The sequence below is a fragment of the Biomphalaria glabrata genome, chromosome 9 (genome assembly GCF_947242115.1).
Source record: "Biomphalaria glabrata chromosome 9, xgBioGlab47.1, whole genome shotgun sequence".
Classification (NCBI taxonomy): Eukaryota; Metazoa; Mollusca; class Gastropoda; family Planorbidae; genus Biomphalaria; species Biomphalaria glabrata.
The window spans coordinates 33,748,117-33,768,623 of record NC_074719.1 but is presented as its reverse complement, the minus strand read 5'-3'; the positions used below and the strand labels follow the sequence as shown (position 1 = coordinate 33,768,623).

Sequence of the window (20,507 nt, the reverse complement as noted above, 5' to 3'; positions counted from 1 at the left end):
GTTTGTTGAGTGGTCACGCGAAAAAATACACACTGGCATGGTTTGTCAACTCTTAAAACGTTTTTTTTTTGCTTACAAGATCTACTACATCTCTTTCTTTTAAGAGTTAGTAAACTTTACTTATGTTTTTCCGTTATACAGTAAGTCAATAATTTTTTTTAAAATGAAAGTAGAAACTGTTCTGAAGATTTTAATGAGAGGAGGCAAAAATAAACCTATATTTCAATATGGACAATAAAATAATAATAATTATTATTATTATTATTATGTATGAAATGAACGAGTAATTTTTTCTTCTGATTACTCTGTCCTGTATTGCTGTAACAAAGCCTTCTGTTTCAGGGTAGAGATGACCTGCTTTGAGCCATGTTAAGGAGGCAGCCTTGTCGATGTTGTCCCCATGTAATGATGCCGGAAATTTTCCGTGGAGTGTTTTTTCTTCCCATTGGCGAATCTCATGCCCTACGTCGTCCAAACCGACATTGGCATCAACATTGTGTAGGTTCAGAGGGGTTGCTTCGGAGTCATATTTGCGTAGGAAGGAAACTAATTTGTTGCTGGAGGCGAGCAGTTTTGATCGTATTTTTAAAACTTGCATCTTACACAATTTGAAGATGTTCTGCAATCCACGACCCCCATCCTTCCTGGGCAGGTATAACCTTATGGTGCAGGACTTGGGGTGTAGGCATCGAAATTTGGTTAGTAATTTTCTAGTTAGTCTGTCAATGTCATGTAGGTCGGTGTCAGTCCATTTGATCACACCGAACGTGTAAAGGAGCACTGGGACGGCCCAGCTGTTTATTGCAGTGATGAGATTACTGCCAGACAGTATGGTGTTAAGGATTTTATTAACGCTTTGCTTATATTTACCAAGAAAGTCCTTTTTTTAAATTCGTATGGTTTATCTTGGCACTCTGGTTTATTCCAAGATATTTATAAATAGAGGCAGAGTTCAATTCCTCGATGCCTTCAAATTCAATGTTGGTGTTCGTTGCCTTGCCCCTTTTAATGCTTATGATGCCACACTTATCCAGGCCAAAAGACATACAGATATCGTCACTAAAGCATTTTACCGTTTTGATTTTAGTGTGTTATTTTTGCTCGGTTTATGCATATAGCTATAGATCATCCATGTATAATAGGTGGGACACACATTTAGTACATTTAGTGTCAACCCTAAAACCGTTTGTAGAGTATTGGAGTAATGTAGATAGAGGATTGATCGCTAGGCAGAACCAGAGTGGAGATAGCGAGTCACCCTGGTATATACCTCTTCATATGTGCACAGAACCTAGTTTATCACGATTAAGGGGCAGATTTACCTTCCAAATATTCATACAAACTTTCAATAGTTGTTTTATTCTTGGGTTGATTATATGAATATCCAGGGTTTTTATAGCCAATCATGCGGAACTGAATCGAAAGCTTTTTTGTAGTCGATGTAGCACATGTGTAAATTTCTATTTCTTCTATTAGCTTGGTGCAATATAATATCATCTATAGTTAGCTGTACTTTACAGCCTATCGACTCTTCAATGCAACATTGTTGTTCCTCTGCTAGTAGCTTATGGGTAGAGCAAAATTTATACTTTTTAAAAAAAAAAATGAGGCTAATAGTTTATATGCAACTGGCAGACAAGTGATAGGGCGGTAGTTTGATGGTTGATTCGGGTCACCTTTTTTGGAGAGGAGAGATGTTCTCCCTTCAGTGAGTTCTAACAGCATTGAAGACGGTTCTGATATTAGCTCGTTAAAACTTGATGTTAGTGGTGCATGTATGGCTGTAAGTTTTTTCAGCCAAAAGTTGTGTATATTGTCCGCCCAGGAGCAGTCCAGTTGTGGGTTTTCGATATAGCTGCTGAGACTTCCTCGGCTGTGAAATCCTCATCAGGCTTTTCTGGTATTAGGTTGTTTTTAGTTTGGATTTCCTCGATCCAGTTCTCACCAAAGCGCCGCCCAGTAGTTGGTAAAGGAGCCGTGTTTAGTGCTATCAATGGTTTAAATTATTATTATTATTATTATTATTATTATTATTATTATTATATAAGTACACCCTTTTTACTGTACACATTTTATGTTAGCAACACACATCTTGTGCCGAAGCGTATAATAGATATCATCAAATCAGTCGGTACTACTGAGATCTGTCTACATCTATAAGCATTAAGATCTACTCAAAGCATTATAATAACTAACACTGGGGGGGGGAGGCATTTTCAACAAAACACCTATCTGCCGAAAAAGTAAATAGTTCGACTAATGTTAACATCCTAGTCAGATATATGTAGGCTACACCTTTAAGACATTCTAACGTCACATAGAAATCCGATAAAAATTTAACCATTTTGGAGGCGCAAAATAAAAATTACGTCAGAAAAACATCAATTACTAAGTTGTTATTAGAGATAAAATAAAAAAATAATATATTCCTTATCTGTAACTTAAAACACATATTATAACATAAAATTGTCTATACCATTGGAGTTTCCCTTTTAAGTATATGAAGATTAAGATTCAAGAGATCAATCGTATATGAATTAAATGTCTATAAAATGAGATTTTCAGCATTTAAGGGTCTGGGGATTAGCTGTTTATGAAGTAAGTGCATGGAGTTTAAAAACTTAGGGTCTAAAGAGACTGTAATGTTATTACAAACTATTAAATGATTGGCAAGTAAAATATAAACACATATAGGTAAATATATTAATTAGTGGAAAATATAATAACTTTAGATAAACTAAACAATTTATAATCTCGCCTTTGTATCATGTAGTTCTTTATTTTCTTTGAATTCTGTTGACAAAGTTTCACACTGAGTTTGTAGTTCAGACATAAAATGTTCTTGAGTAAATTTTTTATCAAAATCCAAAACTTTTACTTCTAAAACATGCATATTCTTTAAAAGTGTTTCTGTCATTTCTTCGATGCTTTTATTTTTTGTTTCTTGATCTTTGAGTTTTCTTTCCAGTTTTTTCAAGTGTTTATTTTGTAACGTGACATCTGAATTTAATCTGTCATAATTTTCTTGCAAAATCTGATTATCTACATCAAAAAAAAAAAAGATTAGTACATTGAAAAGTAGACATGCTTATGTACTTAAACATATGTAAAGTTTAAATAAACTAATATTTAAAAGGCTGTTTACCAGAAGAGCTGAAAGTAGAGAAACCCAAAGCTAAATCTTTATTTCGTATACCAGCTTGTTCTGAAGACTGAGATGATCCTGCTATGCGTTCAATTTTATTTCCTGAAAAAAAAAATTATTTCATTTTCATCTTATCTCTCTCATTTTGTTTAGCTATCTCTTTTTTTTTCTCTCTCTCTCTCTCTTTCAATGTATTTATCTATTGGTTTTACAAAAATGTATCAACTGACTCTGTCTATCTTTGTGGTAATATGTTTGTACATGTTTTTCTCCCACACCCTATCTCGGATCCAGTTGAAATTTTGCACAAATATTTCTTTGACTATACAAAACAAGAATCAGTTAAAAAATTAACCAATTAGCTAATTAACTATTGATTATTAATTATTTTATTTGGTATCGAAAAATGGACAGAAATTGTATTTGACAGATGTGGTGGTATAAGTTGAATATTTCCTTGTGGAGACTTGAGCACTGTGCTTGAATTTAAGTCGTACGTTTTTTTAATGCATTCAAAAGCCATCACGGTAACATTCGCCCAGATATTATCCTTCTTCCCCCCCCCCCATTTCCCAAGTGGTCCAGACAAGTGGAAGGATCATAGCGCATTAAGAAAGTTGAAATCATGAAATAAAAAAAAATATAAACAAATGGTACAAATATTTCTAATCGTACTTATTTATTTAATTAATTAATTTAATTACATGACTGATTTAAACGAATTACACATTCTTTAAGTTTTTTTTGTTTTTTTTAAGTATTTGAAAAAAAAAATTCTTGTTAGATCTTTTATTTCAATAACAGAATGATTGGAATCTCGTCATTTAGAGTTGGCAATGCATTTTAAAAAGTTTGCGAACTAAAAAAAAATTCTACTAAATCTAAATGTTTTTCGATTCTGTAATTTTAACATTCGTCTCCTCTACTAGTACATTATTCATTGTTAGTAAATGCCTATGATCAATGTAAACGACTTTGCCCTAGGTTATTTTCAAGTTTAACACAGCTATGAAAAGTAAAACGAAATTTAAAAAAAAGGTGCTAAACGAATTAAGTGATCTTCTATTTTCGGCCGCATTTAGTGAGTCGTGCTATGTTTAGCATTGGATTCTACTTTTTACATACCACAATAGCTGAAAGCCCTTGTGGTCAGGGTTAGCTTCTGACTTTTGATGATCGCGAGCTCGTTCCGCGTCATGAGTCATACTATGTCGGCATGTTTCGGAAAGTCAAAATGTTTCTTTAATTGGACACTGTTTCAGGTTTATTCTTCGATGCTTTTCTAGTCACAAATTGTGTACATTACTAGATGCAGGAGAAAACTACTTACCAGCTATAGTGATATATTTTTGTAAAGCTTCTGAGGCCTTGTCACTTATGTATTGTTTCATTTCCGTGTAACTGAAATTCTCTTTATCTTCAAGCCACAGTTTACATTTCTCCATGGCCTAAATTCAAATAGTTCTACACAATAAAAATCTATTTCAACAATAAGTCTGCATAACTGAATTTAAAAAATAGAATTAAAAAAGGTAAATATCATTCAAATTCATGTTTGGCAACTTTTGCATTGGTCATAGTTTATATTATACTTCTGATGTATCATTATATGACTTCAATTTGTAGCATTGTAAGTAAAATTCCACTTTCAGGTGTAATTTTTTTTTTTACTTTATTAATGTTCAAATGTATAACCTCGTCGCCAAAAGATATGTTACATTTCATTGGATATTCAATCCATTAAACCCACAATTGAACTTATATACTTGTTACTATGGAAATGGTGTGGTGAATAAGTATTGGAATTTTCTGTAGCTATATCTAATGACCCAATGTTTTAAATATGTCTAGTATCCTTCTTCAAGTGAAAAAAGACAACATAATTCATCTTTATGAATAATAATAATAACTTTTTAAATTCCAATATAGAAAATATCAAAGAATTAAACGCACACCATATATACAATTATTACTAATAAAACAGTTTATAATTCAAATTCAATAATAAATTTCTTCAAAGTAGAGCTTGAAACGTATAGACTGTGCAAATGGATTTTAAACACCAAAACAAGCTCGTCTCCTCTTTCTGAATGTTTTTAAATTAAAAGTCTTCTTAGTTAATATAACATAGACATTTTCATTTTAAATAAAAAAAAAATCCTTTACGTATTTGCTGTATGACTAATTATTTAGATTAAAGATGAATCAAAAATTTTTACCAAAAACATATATAAATTTATATATAAATTTAAATTAACTTTACTAGTCATTATTCTGAAGTTATATCGTGATTCAACTAATTTTGTTCACAAACTATGGTTTCTCAATAACTATAGGACGCCCCCCCCCCAACTCAAATGGCTCAGATGGGAACCAGCAACCAATCGGCCAACAGGGGAACGACATAATATAAAGATTGGTTAAAGTATCAAAAACAAGTTTTAGTCATATAAATATTTTTTAAATGATTCTGTTAACAATCTGTGATTTCCACAAATAAATTGGATCGCCCCCCACTCGAAAGATTATGGCGTGGGGGAGGGGCGCGTATGATGCCAAATAATATATAAATTGGTTGAAATATAAATAATTAGTATATATTATTAACATGCGTCATAAATTCGTATACAAATGGGGGGAGGGGTCGGTCGAGTGGGGGTGGGGGGTATATCGATATATTTACACAGCCAAATATGTGTTGATATACTTACCGATTCAATATCATCTAATACTTTTAATAAAAGTTTCTTTATTTGTGCTAATTCTTGTACTTTCGAAACAATGTCTTCTATTTCTGTATAAGACTTCATCTAGATGCAAATAATCATGTAGACTTTTTTTAAACGAATGTATGCGATCTTGGTATAAGATGGTACATCTATAGTATAATTAAGTTAAACATTATTTACATTTTCAGTTTAAAAATTGCAACATTTTTAGTACTATGTACGAATAAAATGAAAATAAAGGTAGTAACTACTGAGCTTGACGGTAACTTTCGATTGACATGAATCAAGTAAGAGCAGCCCTTTGACAATTGCTTATGTTTCTAGGACCCTAAAGGACCCTAGCTTACAATACACCATACATACCAAATAAGGAACAACGTAACCATTTCTATTATTCTTGACACTATATTTTGTCGAGACCATAGACATAAAATATATAGACTTGGAGATGGAAATAGTTTCATGCAAAATCAATCTACGAGATTGAAGCTCTTCGGACACAAATTATATATAGTATACTAGTCGACCGATGGCGTAGCATACGCCGCTATTTTGCAGGGCCGGCCTTAGGTGACCGCAGTGGGCTCCGCACTTATGCGACCGCAGTGCGCCCCGCACTTTCATAGAACCCGCGCTAATTTTAGGTTATAAATTATTAAATTAAACCAATGTATAACTTATAACAGATTTTCGCGGCCTCCTGTCAATTTACCATGAGCTGCTGAAAATCTCCTGAAACTGCAAAATATACGAAAAAGTCCTGGAAATATCCGGAAATTATTTAAATCTTTAGAAAACTCAATACGAATCTCCTGAAATACATAGATCTAGAAAAAATTGTCATTTTGGGGTGTCAATCAATAAGGAAAATAACAATCCTAGGCGCTATAAAAAAACGGCATTATCCCGTACTTTTGGAATCTGGTGAAAGAACCTTATCGCGCCTCAAACAAATGAAGAATTACTGTAGTTCAACAATTCAGGATGATAGATTGAAACATTTGGTAATTATTGCTAGCTATAATTTTAATGATATACTGTATGACTTCGCTACACGCAAGGCTCGTAAAGTTCATGGGATAACTCTATCCGCAGAAATAAAAAAGTGATCTTTCCTTTACTTCGTCTTCTCGTCCAAACTCTTGAGTGATGAAGAGAACTATATATAGATAGTCGACCGGCGTCGTGGCATACGCCGCTATTTAGCAGGGCCGGCCTTAGGCCACTGATACCTATGCGAGCGCAGTGGGGCCCGCACTTTCATAGGACCCGCTCTTTCATAGGACCCGCTCTAATTCAAGGTGTAAAAATTATTAAATTAAACCATTTTATAACAAAACAGATTTCCCGCGCCCTCCTGTCGATTTACCAGGAGCTCCTGGAAATGTCCCGAAATCGCAAAATATACGAAAAAGTTCTTATAATATACGGAAATATATACACGAAAATTGTCATTTTGGGTGTCATTCAATATGGAAAACGCCAATCTTACGCGCGACATTATGCATCAGACGTAATTGTGTAGTCTGGTGAAAGAAGCTTCTCGCACCTTAAACTAATGAAGAATTACTTGAGGTCAACAATTCTCAAAGATAGATTGAAACATTTAGTAATTCTTGCTATTGAGCGTGATCTATGTAGGAAACATAATTATTATGATATATTGTAGGACTTCGCTACACGCAAGACTCGTAAAATATTTCTAAATGTAGTAAAGAATGAATAAAATGCATAGAGGAATTTATTTTCTAATACAAACTCTTAAATATCACTTATTATCCGCTTCCCTACTCAAACGTGGCCCCACAAAATCCGTTTCGCTTAGGGCCCCACCATGGGTAAGTCCGGCCCTGCTATTTACATATTTATATATACATAGTAGATTACTTAGATTAGTTCCTAGTCCAAACCTCCCGCTGGACAAAGGGGGATGGGAGCGGGCAGAGTTTGATACATTTAAACGACAGTCCATCGCGCAGCCAGTCATCCGTAGTGTGAACACTACTCTTGTTTTCTCGTGGACTTTCCTTTATTTCTTAACAAAACTCTTGAGGGAAGAAGAGAATTATATATATATATATATATGTATATATATGTATGTATGTATGTATGTATGTATGTATGTATGTATGTATGTATGTATGTATGTATGTATGTATGTATGTATGTATGCATGTATGTATGTATGTATGTATGTATGTATGTATGTATGTATGTATGTATGTATGTATGTATGTATTGTGATGTTGCTAGTTCAGGCTGTCTTGAAGTCAACCAATTACTCTGCAAGCGTTTGGATGAAATTGTTCGGGTGTATTACGTGTAGTTGACCAACAAGTCAGACAAAAACAGGCACATCTGTTTTTAACGAGTGAAGAGATGTAGTCAACTCTGATGAACAATTTCACATGGATTTATTCTGATAAAAGGCCACAGTAGAAGTCTCTGTCACTAAACACGTCGTTACCCTGGAGTATTCTATCGCTAACTGATTTTCCGGTCTCTAACCCAACATATCCCAAACGTCACTAGTCCCGTTCAATATGCGTCCTCTATGGTGCGTCGCTAAATAACTAACCTATATAAATAAGGTGTCTAACAGTATGTATGTATATATGTACGTATGTGTGTGGACAGGAGTGTCCCTCCAAAATAGGGCTCCACAGCCATATAAAAAAAAAGTTTGAGATAAACCATAATAGTCGTTTCACACTGAATGAGGTCAATGAATGATATATATATATATTTATATATATATATATATATATATATATATATATATATATATATATATATATATCATGCGCGTAGCCGGGGGGGGGGGGGGTTGGGGTTTAACCCCCCCCCTCCCCCGGAATTCAGTAATTGATTTTTTGCTTTGATTTTGTTTATTTTGGGTGACATTTTAATACTATACCATCACTTGCCCCAGCGCAGCCAAGGGGTTTTGAGTTTAAAACCCCCTACCAGGGGGATTAAACCCCTATTAGGGGTTTTGAGTTTAAACACCTACCTGGGGGTTTTGAGTTTAAATTCCCCTACCAGGGGGATTTGACTTCAAAACCCCAACCAGGTTTTTTGGCAGTTAAATTCTTCTCTTCTAATAACAAAACAAAAACAAAAAAAAAAGGAAACGACTATCCCCAAATTCCAAGTGCACAGTTAGGAGGATTTTGATTTTATAACCCCATATTCAATAAAAAAAAAAGCAAAATACACACTCAAAATTCTATAATCGTAGCCTAAGGGTTTTGAGTTGAAATCCCCCCCCCTTTCCTCTTCAGTAGGGTTTGAAGCTAAACCTCTTCAATATAAAAAAAGCAAATTACGCACTCAAAATGTTACGAGCGTAGGTAAATGGGTTTCGACTAAGTTTTGAGTTTAAACCCCTTTTAGCGGTGTTTGAAGGTAAAAAGTACCTTTTTAATATTAAAAACAAAGCAAATTATACACTCAAAATTCCATGAGTGTAGTCAAAGTCATCCAGTGGAGTTTGAAGCTAAAAAAAAACTCTTCAATATAAAAAACGCACTCAAAATGCTATGAGAGTTGCCAAAAGGGGTTTTGAGTTTAAACCCCCTTTCAGCGGGGTTTGATGCTAAAAAAATACCTCTTTAATATAAAAAAAAACAGATTACACACAAAAATTATTTGAGCGTAGCCAAGCCAATTGGGGGTTTTGAGTTTAAACCCCTCTCCTACAGTTTGCTTTTCTTAAAAGTTTAAAACCCCTCCAGATGGTTTTGAGTTTTAAAAAAAATAATTCTAAAGCAAACTACAGTTACCAAATACTATGGCCATAGCTAAATGGTGTTTTGAATTCAATAAAAAAAACAACTCCAGAGATTTTTTAGTTTAAAATCCACAACAGATGATTTTGACGATAAAGCTTCCCTTTTCGATATAAAATCTAAAGCAAACTACAGTCACCTAATTCCAAGAGCGTATTCAAGAGAGGTTACACATTTCTACCAGTGGCGGTTCTCCATTAATAAAGTGCATTGAAAAGTCATCTGTCGAAATTGAAAAACACTAAATGTGGCTCAACAAAGATGGCTAACATAGATTTTAGGAGTCAGTTATAGAGATCGGGTCTAAATCAAGGAAACCCTATCCCGAATTGGGAGTCGACTTCTTAGTAAGGTTGTGACAGAGCGTCGCATGAGGTTTGCAAGACATGTTCTCCAACAAAATGAATTACGCATACTTAAGGGTTGCGATGACATCCTAGTACAACTTGGCGCCAGTAAGGCAGTAAGAATAGCATTTTAGGTTCTTGAAATAAAACTTTTTAATATCAGGAAAATTTACTGTAGATACCTCAGAACATTCATTTTGTTGGCTTTCAATACCAGAAATAGTGCTTGGCCCCAACCCCTCCCCCCGAAAAAAAATCCTGGCTACGCCCATGATATATATATATATATATTATATATATATATATATATATATATATATATATATATATATATATATATATATGTGTGTGTGTGTGTGTGTGTGTGATCTAGATCTATTTCTTTTGTTGTTGATTGTTTCCATAATTATATCATCGCTTCAAATTTTTAGTTCAAAACGTTAAAGAAAATGAGCATAGCGTGTTCTTACGTTCGTAGTCCAAGACGCTCAAAGGACAAGCCTATTAGGTTAATCATTAATATATAGAATATTTATAATCACCGGATTAGATCTAATCTAGCGTTTATTAGATCTATATTATCTTATAAAATACAGACTTTACTTCAAAAAAGAAGATTTAGAGTTAGAGTAGTAGATAAGAAGAGATACTAGACTAATGTCACTAGATCTAGTAATCAGTACTGACAAGTGTTGAAGTGACAGTAGTCCGTAGAGATTTAATCTAGTCTACATAGTATTATTAAAAATTAACATAGTTATAGTCTATGTCATAGAATCTAGATTTAGCTGTGACAGAACGCTCACTCTATTATACTTGTTGGTTACAGATTCTAATGTCTCAACTAGAGTAATAGTTTGTGTGTGTGTAAGTCACCTTGTTATTATAATCTTGAAAACCAGTTTTAGACAAAATGTTTTTTTTTTTAAAAAAGGAAATTTGTTGTCATCAAAAAAAAATTCATTCCTCAAAGTTGATTTAATCTATTTAGGGATTTTTTTCAGCAGAATGCCCAAATTAGATAAAATTAAAACAGTTTTAAAACGAAAAATGATCATTATAAAATGATTACGTCTGGCATTATCGGCTGGCATAGAGATTTAAAATAATAATAGAGAAACGACTGTAATACTAATATAAGTTATGGCTGAACCATATTCCGAAGACACTTCATATCCAACTTCGAAGGCGATTCACGTAACTTTTTTTCAAATAGGTTTACTTCATAGACTATATATTATATGGACTGCCAACTCTACGCACTAAGCCTATATTTTTCAATAAACATGTCCCGTTCACGGAGGCGTCCTTGGTTGCAAGGTAAATTGACTTCCGGTAGATTTTTTTTTACTACATAAAGAAACCATTCCCGAAGATTTTTACCACCACTTTTACAGCAAATCATGAATGAAAACTGAATTGTTATAGAAGATGTTACAAAGGTAAGTGTGCACAAATCAATTTCTAACTTAGATCTATAACTGTAAAGCTTTATAGCTGATTTTCTTAGCCAATATAGACTAATTAGCCAAGCCTGTATTTCGTGTATTTTCTTGTTTACGACATTGATTGAATTGAGGTTCTTGTGAGAGCATAGCCTATATATATATATATATATATACATATATATATATATATATATATATATATATATATATATATATATATAAACCAAATAGTAAGACTTATTCAGAAGGATAACCAGGTACATTTAGATATATATGCTCTTACTATAATAGGCTAAAATGACCTTTCGTTTACAAGTTTTTAGAAAGTCATATATTATGTGTAGGCCTAAAGTAAAGGTAATAAGTCTAGCTGTAAAGTTTTCTCCGAGTTGAAAAATGTAAGAAAAATATGTTTGGCCTATATATGGTGTCGATGATAAAATAGAAAAAGTAAATTCTGTGATGTTTTATGGCTAGTTATTATAACACAGTGCAGGACAGGCCACTGTCCTGCTGCCTCATGTTTCTCACGGCTCTGGCCAAATTTCGAATCCCGGTGCCCCCGTGCCTCATATTCTGTTTGACTGCCCCTGACTTGCTGATGTCCGTCTCAACAGGTCAGAGAAACCAAAAATTCTCGACCTGTATGGTGACATGTATGCACTACGCAATACAGCAGGGTTTCTGTCCAGGGCTTTTGCAAGAGAGGATTTGAGCCTCTCAAGCCCTCACTCAAATGGAGTTTGATGATGTTGACTTTTTATGCCCTTTTTTCTGTCTTGGTGAGTTATTGTAAGACTGAACTAGTGACCTGCAGCTGTCGGAGTATGGCATGACTAGCCTTTGTAATCATTACTGCGAACGGTAGTGAGAGCTGCATCGTCGTCAAACATCAGTTCCCTAATCAGGATATGTTGTCTCCTCGTTTTGGTCAAGCCTTCCATCCGATCTACTGCGGATCTTCCATCTTCCAAGGCGCTATGAGAGTAGGCCTACAGACAAAACATTTCCGAATAGTGTTGATGGCCAAAACCCATCCTTGTTTTACCCTGCTCTTGATAGATAATACCGGTACCTAAAAGTCTTAGAGTAAGAACTGTCAAACTTTACAGTTCCTATCATGTGAAGCTGACAGTAGTTTTAATAGCTTATTTGGACAGACAATTTTCACTAGTAAAAACCACTTCTGCTTAGTGTGAGCATATTGCTAAATGAAGTTCATATTTCTATTACTTTCAACTCAAGTCACCCAAGAGAAATTTTAATTAAAGCGAAAACTTTTTATAATGCATTTTTTTTAACTAAAGGAGCATACTACTTCCACAAACCTGATTTGATTGTCACTAACTTTCAAATTGAAGGGGATCTACTACAAGTGAGATTTTTTTTTATTTTTTCCAATAACATTGTGTGTTGTAATTTAAAAAAAAAACATACATGTATCACTTTAAATTACTTTTCATAGTGAAATAATAGGTAAAAAATCACCTTAAGTGCATGTTATATTTAATCCTATGCGTAAAATGTATTTACATTTTTAAAAAAAATCAGTAAAGCAGGCCTAATTGTAGAGAAAAAATTATTTCCTGTGATGGCATTGAAATCAGCTTTAAAAATGCTGTCCATTGTTGTAACATAAAGTAGTCTTACATTTGTTATTAGCAAATATATATATTTATAACATGTCTAAACTAGTTTGAATTTCTTTTCTTTTTTTTTCAGCTGCTCATGAATTTTGAGATTGTACAGCAAATAGAGGAACAAATTTTATCTGCTTCCACTTAGACAAACAGCATGGAAATGTGCTATTGTAATGAGTAGAAGATATTTGTCATTTAGAGTATCATGTGTCAATGACTTATGAAAACAAAATGCAACAGCAAATTATCAGTCAGCACATTTTAAGATGAGGAAAAGAACAATATAAGCTAAATTCATTGATGCATTATTTATACAAAAATGTATAGTCAACCCAGTCATCAGTCCATTTTTTTATGAAGCCAGTTACAGTTACAATGAAGGGATGAAATTTGAGATAATATTCTGTTTGTTTTATGAAATGAGAATAGACCTACATTAGAAATTGAAATGGTCAGCTTCAGTATTTAATGTTTCATTTAAAAATGATAATTATATTAATACTTATTTGATGTACAAACAAATGTTTTTGTAAAATGTTTGACATGTTTCGGATGTTCCTTCAGAGTTAAAGATAGTTTACTTCCTAGTCCAAACCTCCTGCAGGACGACGGAGGATGGGAGCGGGCAGGGTTTGAACCCTCGGCAAATCCAAACGACAGTCCAGCGCCCAAGCCGCACGACCAGGCAGCCATGAATGAATGAAAACCATTCAAACACTTTTTTTTTGTGAAGTATAGATGATTAAACTTGTAAATGTTTGAACAATACTACATCGATATTAACTTATTATTATAGACTTTTTACAGGAATGTATTGTTACGTATTTCTGAATCTTCTGGCTAAATGTACTAGTAGACACACAAATAAAAACACTGCAAAGAACTTGACGACTCAACTTTCAGCTTCATATAACTTTAATGACTATTAACTCTAACATTACTGTAACATGTAGCGTAGAAGACTGTACAATATCTGTCAGTTTACAGTTAGCTATACTTCGTTGCAATTCATCTCTTCACTTCGTTGCAATTCATCTCTTCTCAACTTGCATCGAGCCGTATTCCACAGAACAGACCAACGACACACTTCCCAGTGTCGCTCCAGGTCTCCCTAAGATGAACCAAGTCGTATTCAAGTCTACCGAATCAGAGCCGCACACGTCTTACATCGACTGTATCTACTGTAACGGCTCAAGTCCACTGTAGTTCGCTGTATAGACTTTAACGACAGTAGTCCATTCCAGTTAACTCTACCCTAGTTAACTTGCATCTAGTCGTAAACATCTCTCTTCTGCTGTCTTGCACAGTAGACAACAGTATCGACGACTCACTCAAGACTCCATACGACTGACTTTCACATTAACTTTCAGGCTTATATAGAGTCCCTAATCGCTTGTCCAAAGTTGCACAAACACGGCTAATATCCTCTGGAATAACACGTGAGGAAACGTCAAATCATGTCTTTGTTTATACACGTAGATTCCAGAAAACATCGGCTGCAGTGTCATCTTGCCGGGGTCACAAGTTGTGACCTCTATCTGTCACTGGACATTGCTAGTACCTTTTTGGAATAACATGTAAGGACACGTCACATCCTGTCTCTCTTTATACATGTACATTCCAGGGAACTGCCGCTGCTGTGTTATCTCGTCGGGGTCACACGTTAACCTCTTCCTGTCACTGGTCATTTGTAACAGTATCTTAAGCTTGACTGAAAGAGAAAGTTGCTATAATTTAAATCAGTGATTCCCAAAGTGGTTCAAATAGACCCCCAGGGGTCTACGAAGACTTCCAAGGGGTCTACAAAAGTGAAAAAGTAAATTAGGGGTCTATGACTTTAATGTTCACACCCCATTAATGTAACTATTTCAAACACTTATAAATGATTTGTACTTTAGTTAAAAATATTTATCCACAAACTCAAAAGTAAAATAGTTGTATTTAATTTCAATACTTATTTAAATAGATAATTTTGTCTACATGTAAGTAATGTTTAACAAAAAAAAATCTTGATTTTAAAGCGTTGATTATTTATTTCCTTGTTAAATAAGCGGTTGTCTATAATAAGAGCCTTTTATGGCCATAAGAAACCAATTACACTCAAGGATTATTTGAGACTATGCCACCCTGACAAAAAGAGAAAAGTGAAAAAAAAAATTCAGAATAGACTCACAAAATCTTTTTTCAACATCAAATAGAAAAGATGGTGGTTTGTGAGTGTTTTTTACAAGATCTCTTAAACTATAGCCAAATACAGTAAACACTAAAGATAAAACATTGATTTTATCAGCTCTTGAAGTAGTTTTAAAAACTGTTTTACACAAACCTTCATCTGATATTATGAAACGAATTTCTTTTAGTAACACTACAGTTCAAGGGCACATCGGTGTGATGAGCATTAAAGCTGCAAATTGCCTAATGGCCTTCAGCTATATATTTTTCCCCACGAAACCTTTCCCATGTTTGGGTGTATAGCTGCAAAGCAGCAGAGGTTTGAATTCCATTTTCCTTCTGATAGGTAGGCTGCAAGCCAAGGCTAATGAGTCCCTCCTGCCCGAAGCTTACTGGTTTAGGCGCCAGTAACTCACCTTTGCCCTTTCTCTTGTTTGTGAAAACAGCTCCGCAGGCTCAATATTTGAGCCAGACGTGAAAGATCAAGAAATACATGAGAGACTGCTCTTTGCGAACACTTTTACAATGATACTTAAGGCAAATTAATTAATTATTGTTTAATGTTTGAAGGACTACTTCAAAGAAGAACGAATTCCTTTATGAAACAATATCCGTAGAAACGGATGATGAACATGCAAAACAAAACCCATTTCCAATTTGTATGGTGATTCCAGCAATACATATTAATTGTTATTTTAATTGGTTTAAATTTGAATTATATCTGTAAAAAAAAAGATAGATCTCTCTAACTTATGATGTACATGTAGCTCTACATTACTTTTTCACTCTTCGACTCACTGCAGTTAGAAATTAGTTTAAAAATTAGTTTATTAATGTGCAAAAATGCAATATAAGTTACGCAGGGGGTCTACCGAAAATAAGAAAACATGGCAAGGGGTCTACGAGACAAAAAAGTTTGGGAACCACTGATTTAAATATTAAATTTAATAGTCTGAACATGTAACTAAAAATTGAAAATGCTAACATATATTGACAAGTGAATATTGGTAATGATGTGCTTTCTATTTTAATAAGTCAATAATATTAGTTAGAACAATATTATCTTCACTTTCTTAATATTATAAACACAATATTTCCTGAAAAGATTTTTTTAAATCATAGAAATAATGCTCAAGTCTTCAGCAATGGTAGTTTTCAGAATCATCAAATCAAGAACAACATAGTATTCATGAACTTCCAGCTATCAGCAAGCTCCTAATAGGTATTATGGAGCACATTCTCCTTCAACTCAGAGGATCACAGGCACTGGACAAATTCTAGTACTGTTGATGGAATAGAAACAACATACATTAAATTCATAACAAGTCACCAATTCAATCTTAGTTTCATATAGTACCAAACTTCCATATGTTCAAGTCCTTTACGGATAAAATCAATTCTGAAAACATCTAACAAAACAGTTGCTTAAAAAGTATATTAGGAGTATAGTAAAGTATATTAGAGGTTTTACATAAAAAATGCTATGGGAACATATTATGAAACAAAAATATTACACAAAAAAAAAGGAATAGTATAATAATAACAATATTTAATATTTGACATTATATTCAGAATTTTATAAACTTTAATGAATCATTAAATGCACTTGAAAGTGAAGGGAACAGATTTTTTTAAAACTTTAGGACATTTTCTGCACAAGCATGCTGAGGTAACCCAAATAGAGTCATTGAATATTGTACTGTGTGTTTGAAACATAATTTTTTACTGCATACATTAAATTATAAACATATCTTTGCAAATTTAAAGGGAGAATTCATAGACTGCTTTTATTCTTTTCGCACTAAGATAAAATTATTGAATTTTAAGCTGCCCTACTTACTGGAAGGAGGCCTGGTGGCTTAGCGGTAAAGCGCTTGGCTTCCGAACCGGGGACTGGGTACCTGACATTAGTTGGAGAAAGTAAAGGAGGTTGGTCATTGTGCTGGCCACATGACACCCTCATTAACCGTAGTCAACAGATGTCAGAAGCAGATGATCTTTACATCATCTGCCCTATCGATCACAAGGTCTGAAAGGGAAACTTTCCTTTTTTTTTTACTTACTGGAAGTTTCGTAGGAAGAGTTTCTGGCATAACAAGTGAGTTTTGTGGCATCCATCCTATTGATAAACTCTTAGGAATAAGAAAGCATCATTTCTTCTTGAAATATACACCTGCAAAAAAGAAAAGAACAATTGCTTTTAATGTGAGCAATAATAAAATTCTAATTAAATTTTTTAAATCTCCAAAATATTTACAGTGACTTAATTCAAAGAATTATGTAAAGACTTTCTTTAAGCATTTTCTCAAATCATCTGACATCCTTTTCCACCAAGATAACTGCTTAATCTGTACTTCTTGAATTGTTGCATAATATATTTAATTTTTATGCAAGAAAGTATACTTTGAAGGAAAACACCTTAGATATCAAAAGAGTGGTATTGGCCTGCATGAGCCAATTATCACTTAAAAATTACACTGCACAGGCTGGAGGGAATATAATATGTTTTATTTACAACATAGCAATAATATTGTGTAAATATTCTCCGAGAAAATTAGCTTTAAATAAAATAGCACATGGATTCTTACAATTTAAATAGACTTACATAACGTTTAAAAATAAATGATTAATTACTTAAAAACTTACTGTTAAATGTATTTATACAGCTTCTGGCACTGTGTGAAAACTCCTTTGAAAACAATAAGAACATACTGTGGCAGTATCTGGGTAAATACTTGATTCCACACATTGAATGGTAGCAATTAGAGCCCTTTGGGTACCATTCAACATCCTTTGTGTACTTCTTTGGTAGTTAAGAGAAAAGTTAAGATCTAGATCTACAGTGAATAAATAGCACAATTTGGTACCTATTGCCTACTAGAATATGTGAGAATAATGAAAAACGAAAATAGAACCGATTAGAATGTCTAGTCCAATCTAGTACAGTTGTTTATATCTAGGCAAGATATGAGTTGTGATCAAAATAGCTAGATCTAGTACATGAGTAGGGCCTATGTTAATGGGCAATGGCTGTAGACAGTAGTATTGCTCATCAGAAACATTACATCTGTAGTGTATAATTAGTGTATAGAAATAGATCTAGATACAGATTCTAGATCTTATAAGTATTAGAGCCTGAGTCTATTATTATTATATAAAATATAGATATAAACTAGATATAGATTAGAGTCGTTTTTAAAGATAAAGTAGATCTGTGAGCCAAGCACTTCCATTCAAGGTTCACATATGAAGAAGCTAAGGCTAAGACGAAGTTTAAGTTAACAAGTCAGTAACTGAGTAAGTCAGATTAATCATTTAAATAAAATTTAATGATTAATCATCATGTTGATCGTGCCATGATCAAGGTAAGATGAAGCTGATCATCTAGACTTGAGATTTATCCTAGAACTAGTCTAGAGTCGACTAGAGCTAGATTCTATATAATAGGGGGCCTAAATAGATTCTATATCTTGATTCTCTGGGTTTATCAGACACACAAAGATGATGAATCTAGCAACTCGACGTTCATAATATTTTTAGTCTTAATTTTGTTAAGAGTACTATAGGCATAGCCAGATTTTTATAAAACAAATTATTATTTTACCAACTTAAAAAAGGGGCATATATATATATATAGTTGTGTGTACGGTCGTATTTGTAGATAAAGTTTATAGCCATAGGTCACTACATCTGGGTGAAAGTCTACATGTTTATGTGTACAATCACTTTCTATTGAAGTAGAGCCTAATGATTCTAAAATTTTATTGGGCGAAGAATTATTCAAAACAATAACAGATCTTTTTATAGGTTTTAGAAGAATTGGATGTTATTTGGGATTCTAGTTAGTAAAAAAACAACAACTAAAAACTTGAAGGCCGACATTTTTATGCAGATTTTTCAGTTAGTCATACATACATCATTGATTTCATTTTTTGTATGGTTGATTTTCCATTACTATAGATAAAAATGCACATTATCTTGAAATTAAAATCAAATTGAATAAAAAAATATTTGTAGATCTAAACAAAAGTTGGTAAAGATGTAAGATTGTAGGCTTATTGACTCACTATATTGTTATTTTATTTAGACTGAATCATTCACAGACTTAATTTAGGCCTATATCACCCATTATATACAAAGTTAATAAATGACACTCTCAAAAATGTATTGACTCTTACAGTAAATCGCTTATCACATTTAAAATATACATTGTAAAAATAATAATAATAATCAAATGTGATGAAAAAAAAGAAAAACAAATAATCCAAACTGGCAGCACCAATTAGCAGACAATCAATGTCGTAAACAAGAAAATACACAAAATACAGGCTTGGCTAATTATCTATATTGGCTAAGAAAATCAGTTACAAAGCTTTATAGTCATAGATCTAAGTCACAAATTGATTTGTGCACACTTACCTCTGTAACATCGTATATGACAATTAAGTTTCCATTTATGATTTGCTGTAAAAGTGGCGATAAAAATCTTCGGGATTGGTTTCTTTATATAGTAAACAAATTCTACCGGAAGTCAATTTACCATGCAACCAAGGACGCCTCGGTGAATGGAACTTATTCTTAGTTACCTTAGTGTTGGCAGTCCATGTAATATATAGTCTATGGTTTACTTATGATGAAGAGTTAGCATAACAAGATATGGAGGATTTATTATGCCTATCTTAGAATCATAGACAATAATTTATTGCAATTTCAAAATATATCGCTGTAAATACACTTAGAAAGATTACACAAACAAACAAGTTTATTATTAGCTCAAAGACTTTTCGTCTCTGAAAATGGAATACTTACTTTCTTTGAGTTTAGTTGAAATGAACTTGTGTCATTGTTAAACGAGACTTTACAAATAATATCGGTAATTTCCTATTTTTCACTTGAAATTACACTTTAGTCATACAGATCTAAAGGTCTATAATATGTATAGACTTGACAAGCTTATCTCTTATCTCTGCAAATGCGAATGTACAAACAAAAAGTTTTTGTGTTTGTTTTTTTTGCATTTAAGTACCTGGTTCATTAATTACCAGGAAAAGTAATATTTATCCAAGTTTTTTATGAAAAAAAGTTATTGTAGGCCCCCTAATGACGAAAAGGTTGTTTATAAATTCTCATAGTTCTAAATGTCATTGTATAAAGCAAAATGTATAGAAAATCTTTTAATTGTCCTTACAGTTTAGGAAAACCATTTATCACGTCGAGTCGTTTTCAATTGCTGCT

The 20,507-nt window shown here is 33.2% G+C and overlaps 1 protein-coding gene and 2 long non-coding RNA genes across 3 annotated transcripts in view; 1 reads left to right on the top strand and 2 right to left on the bottom strand.

The window, feature by feature from the left end:
- The window catches only part of LOC106073650 (uncharacterized), a 34,263-nt gene extending 14,127 nt beyond the window's left edge, over positions 1 to 20,136 (bottom strand). The window contains exons 1-5 of the mRNA XM_056040875.1: positions 20,082 to 20,136; positions 5,857 to 5,955; positions 4,476 to 4,593; positions 3,146 to 3,247; positions 2,759 to 3,042 (exon numbers count right to left, since the gene is read on the bottom strand). Coding sequence (XP_055896850.1) covers positions 2,759 to 3,042; positions 3,146 to 3,247; positions 4,476 to 4,593; positions 5,857 to 5,955 — 603 coding nt within the window. The 5' untranslated portion in view covers positions 20,082 to 20,136. The remainder of the gene's footprint in view (positions 1 to 2,758; positions 3,043 to 3,145; positions 3,248 to 4,475; positions 4,594 to 5,856; positions 5,956 to 20,081) is intronic.
- LOC129928131 (uncharacterized) lies at positions 11,135 to 13,551 on the top strand. The gene is made up of 3 exons (XR_008779747.1): positions 11,135 to 11,454; positions 12,768 to 12,835; positions 13,183 to 13,551. It is a non-coding gene; the product is annotated as an uncharacterized LOC129928131 (long non-coding RNA).
- LOC129928130 (uncharacterized) lies at positions 16,396 to 18,278 on the bottom strand. The gene is made up of 3 exons (XR_008779746.1): positions 17,919 to 18,278; positions 17,336 to 17,445; positions 16,396 to 16,555 (listed from the first exon to the last, which is right to left on the bottom strand). It is a non-coding gene; the product is annotated as an uncharacterized LOC129928130 (long non-coding RNA).
- Positions 20,137 to 20,507: the final 371 nt, after the last annotated feature.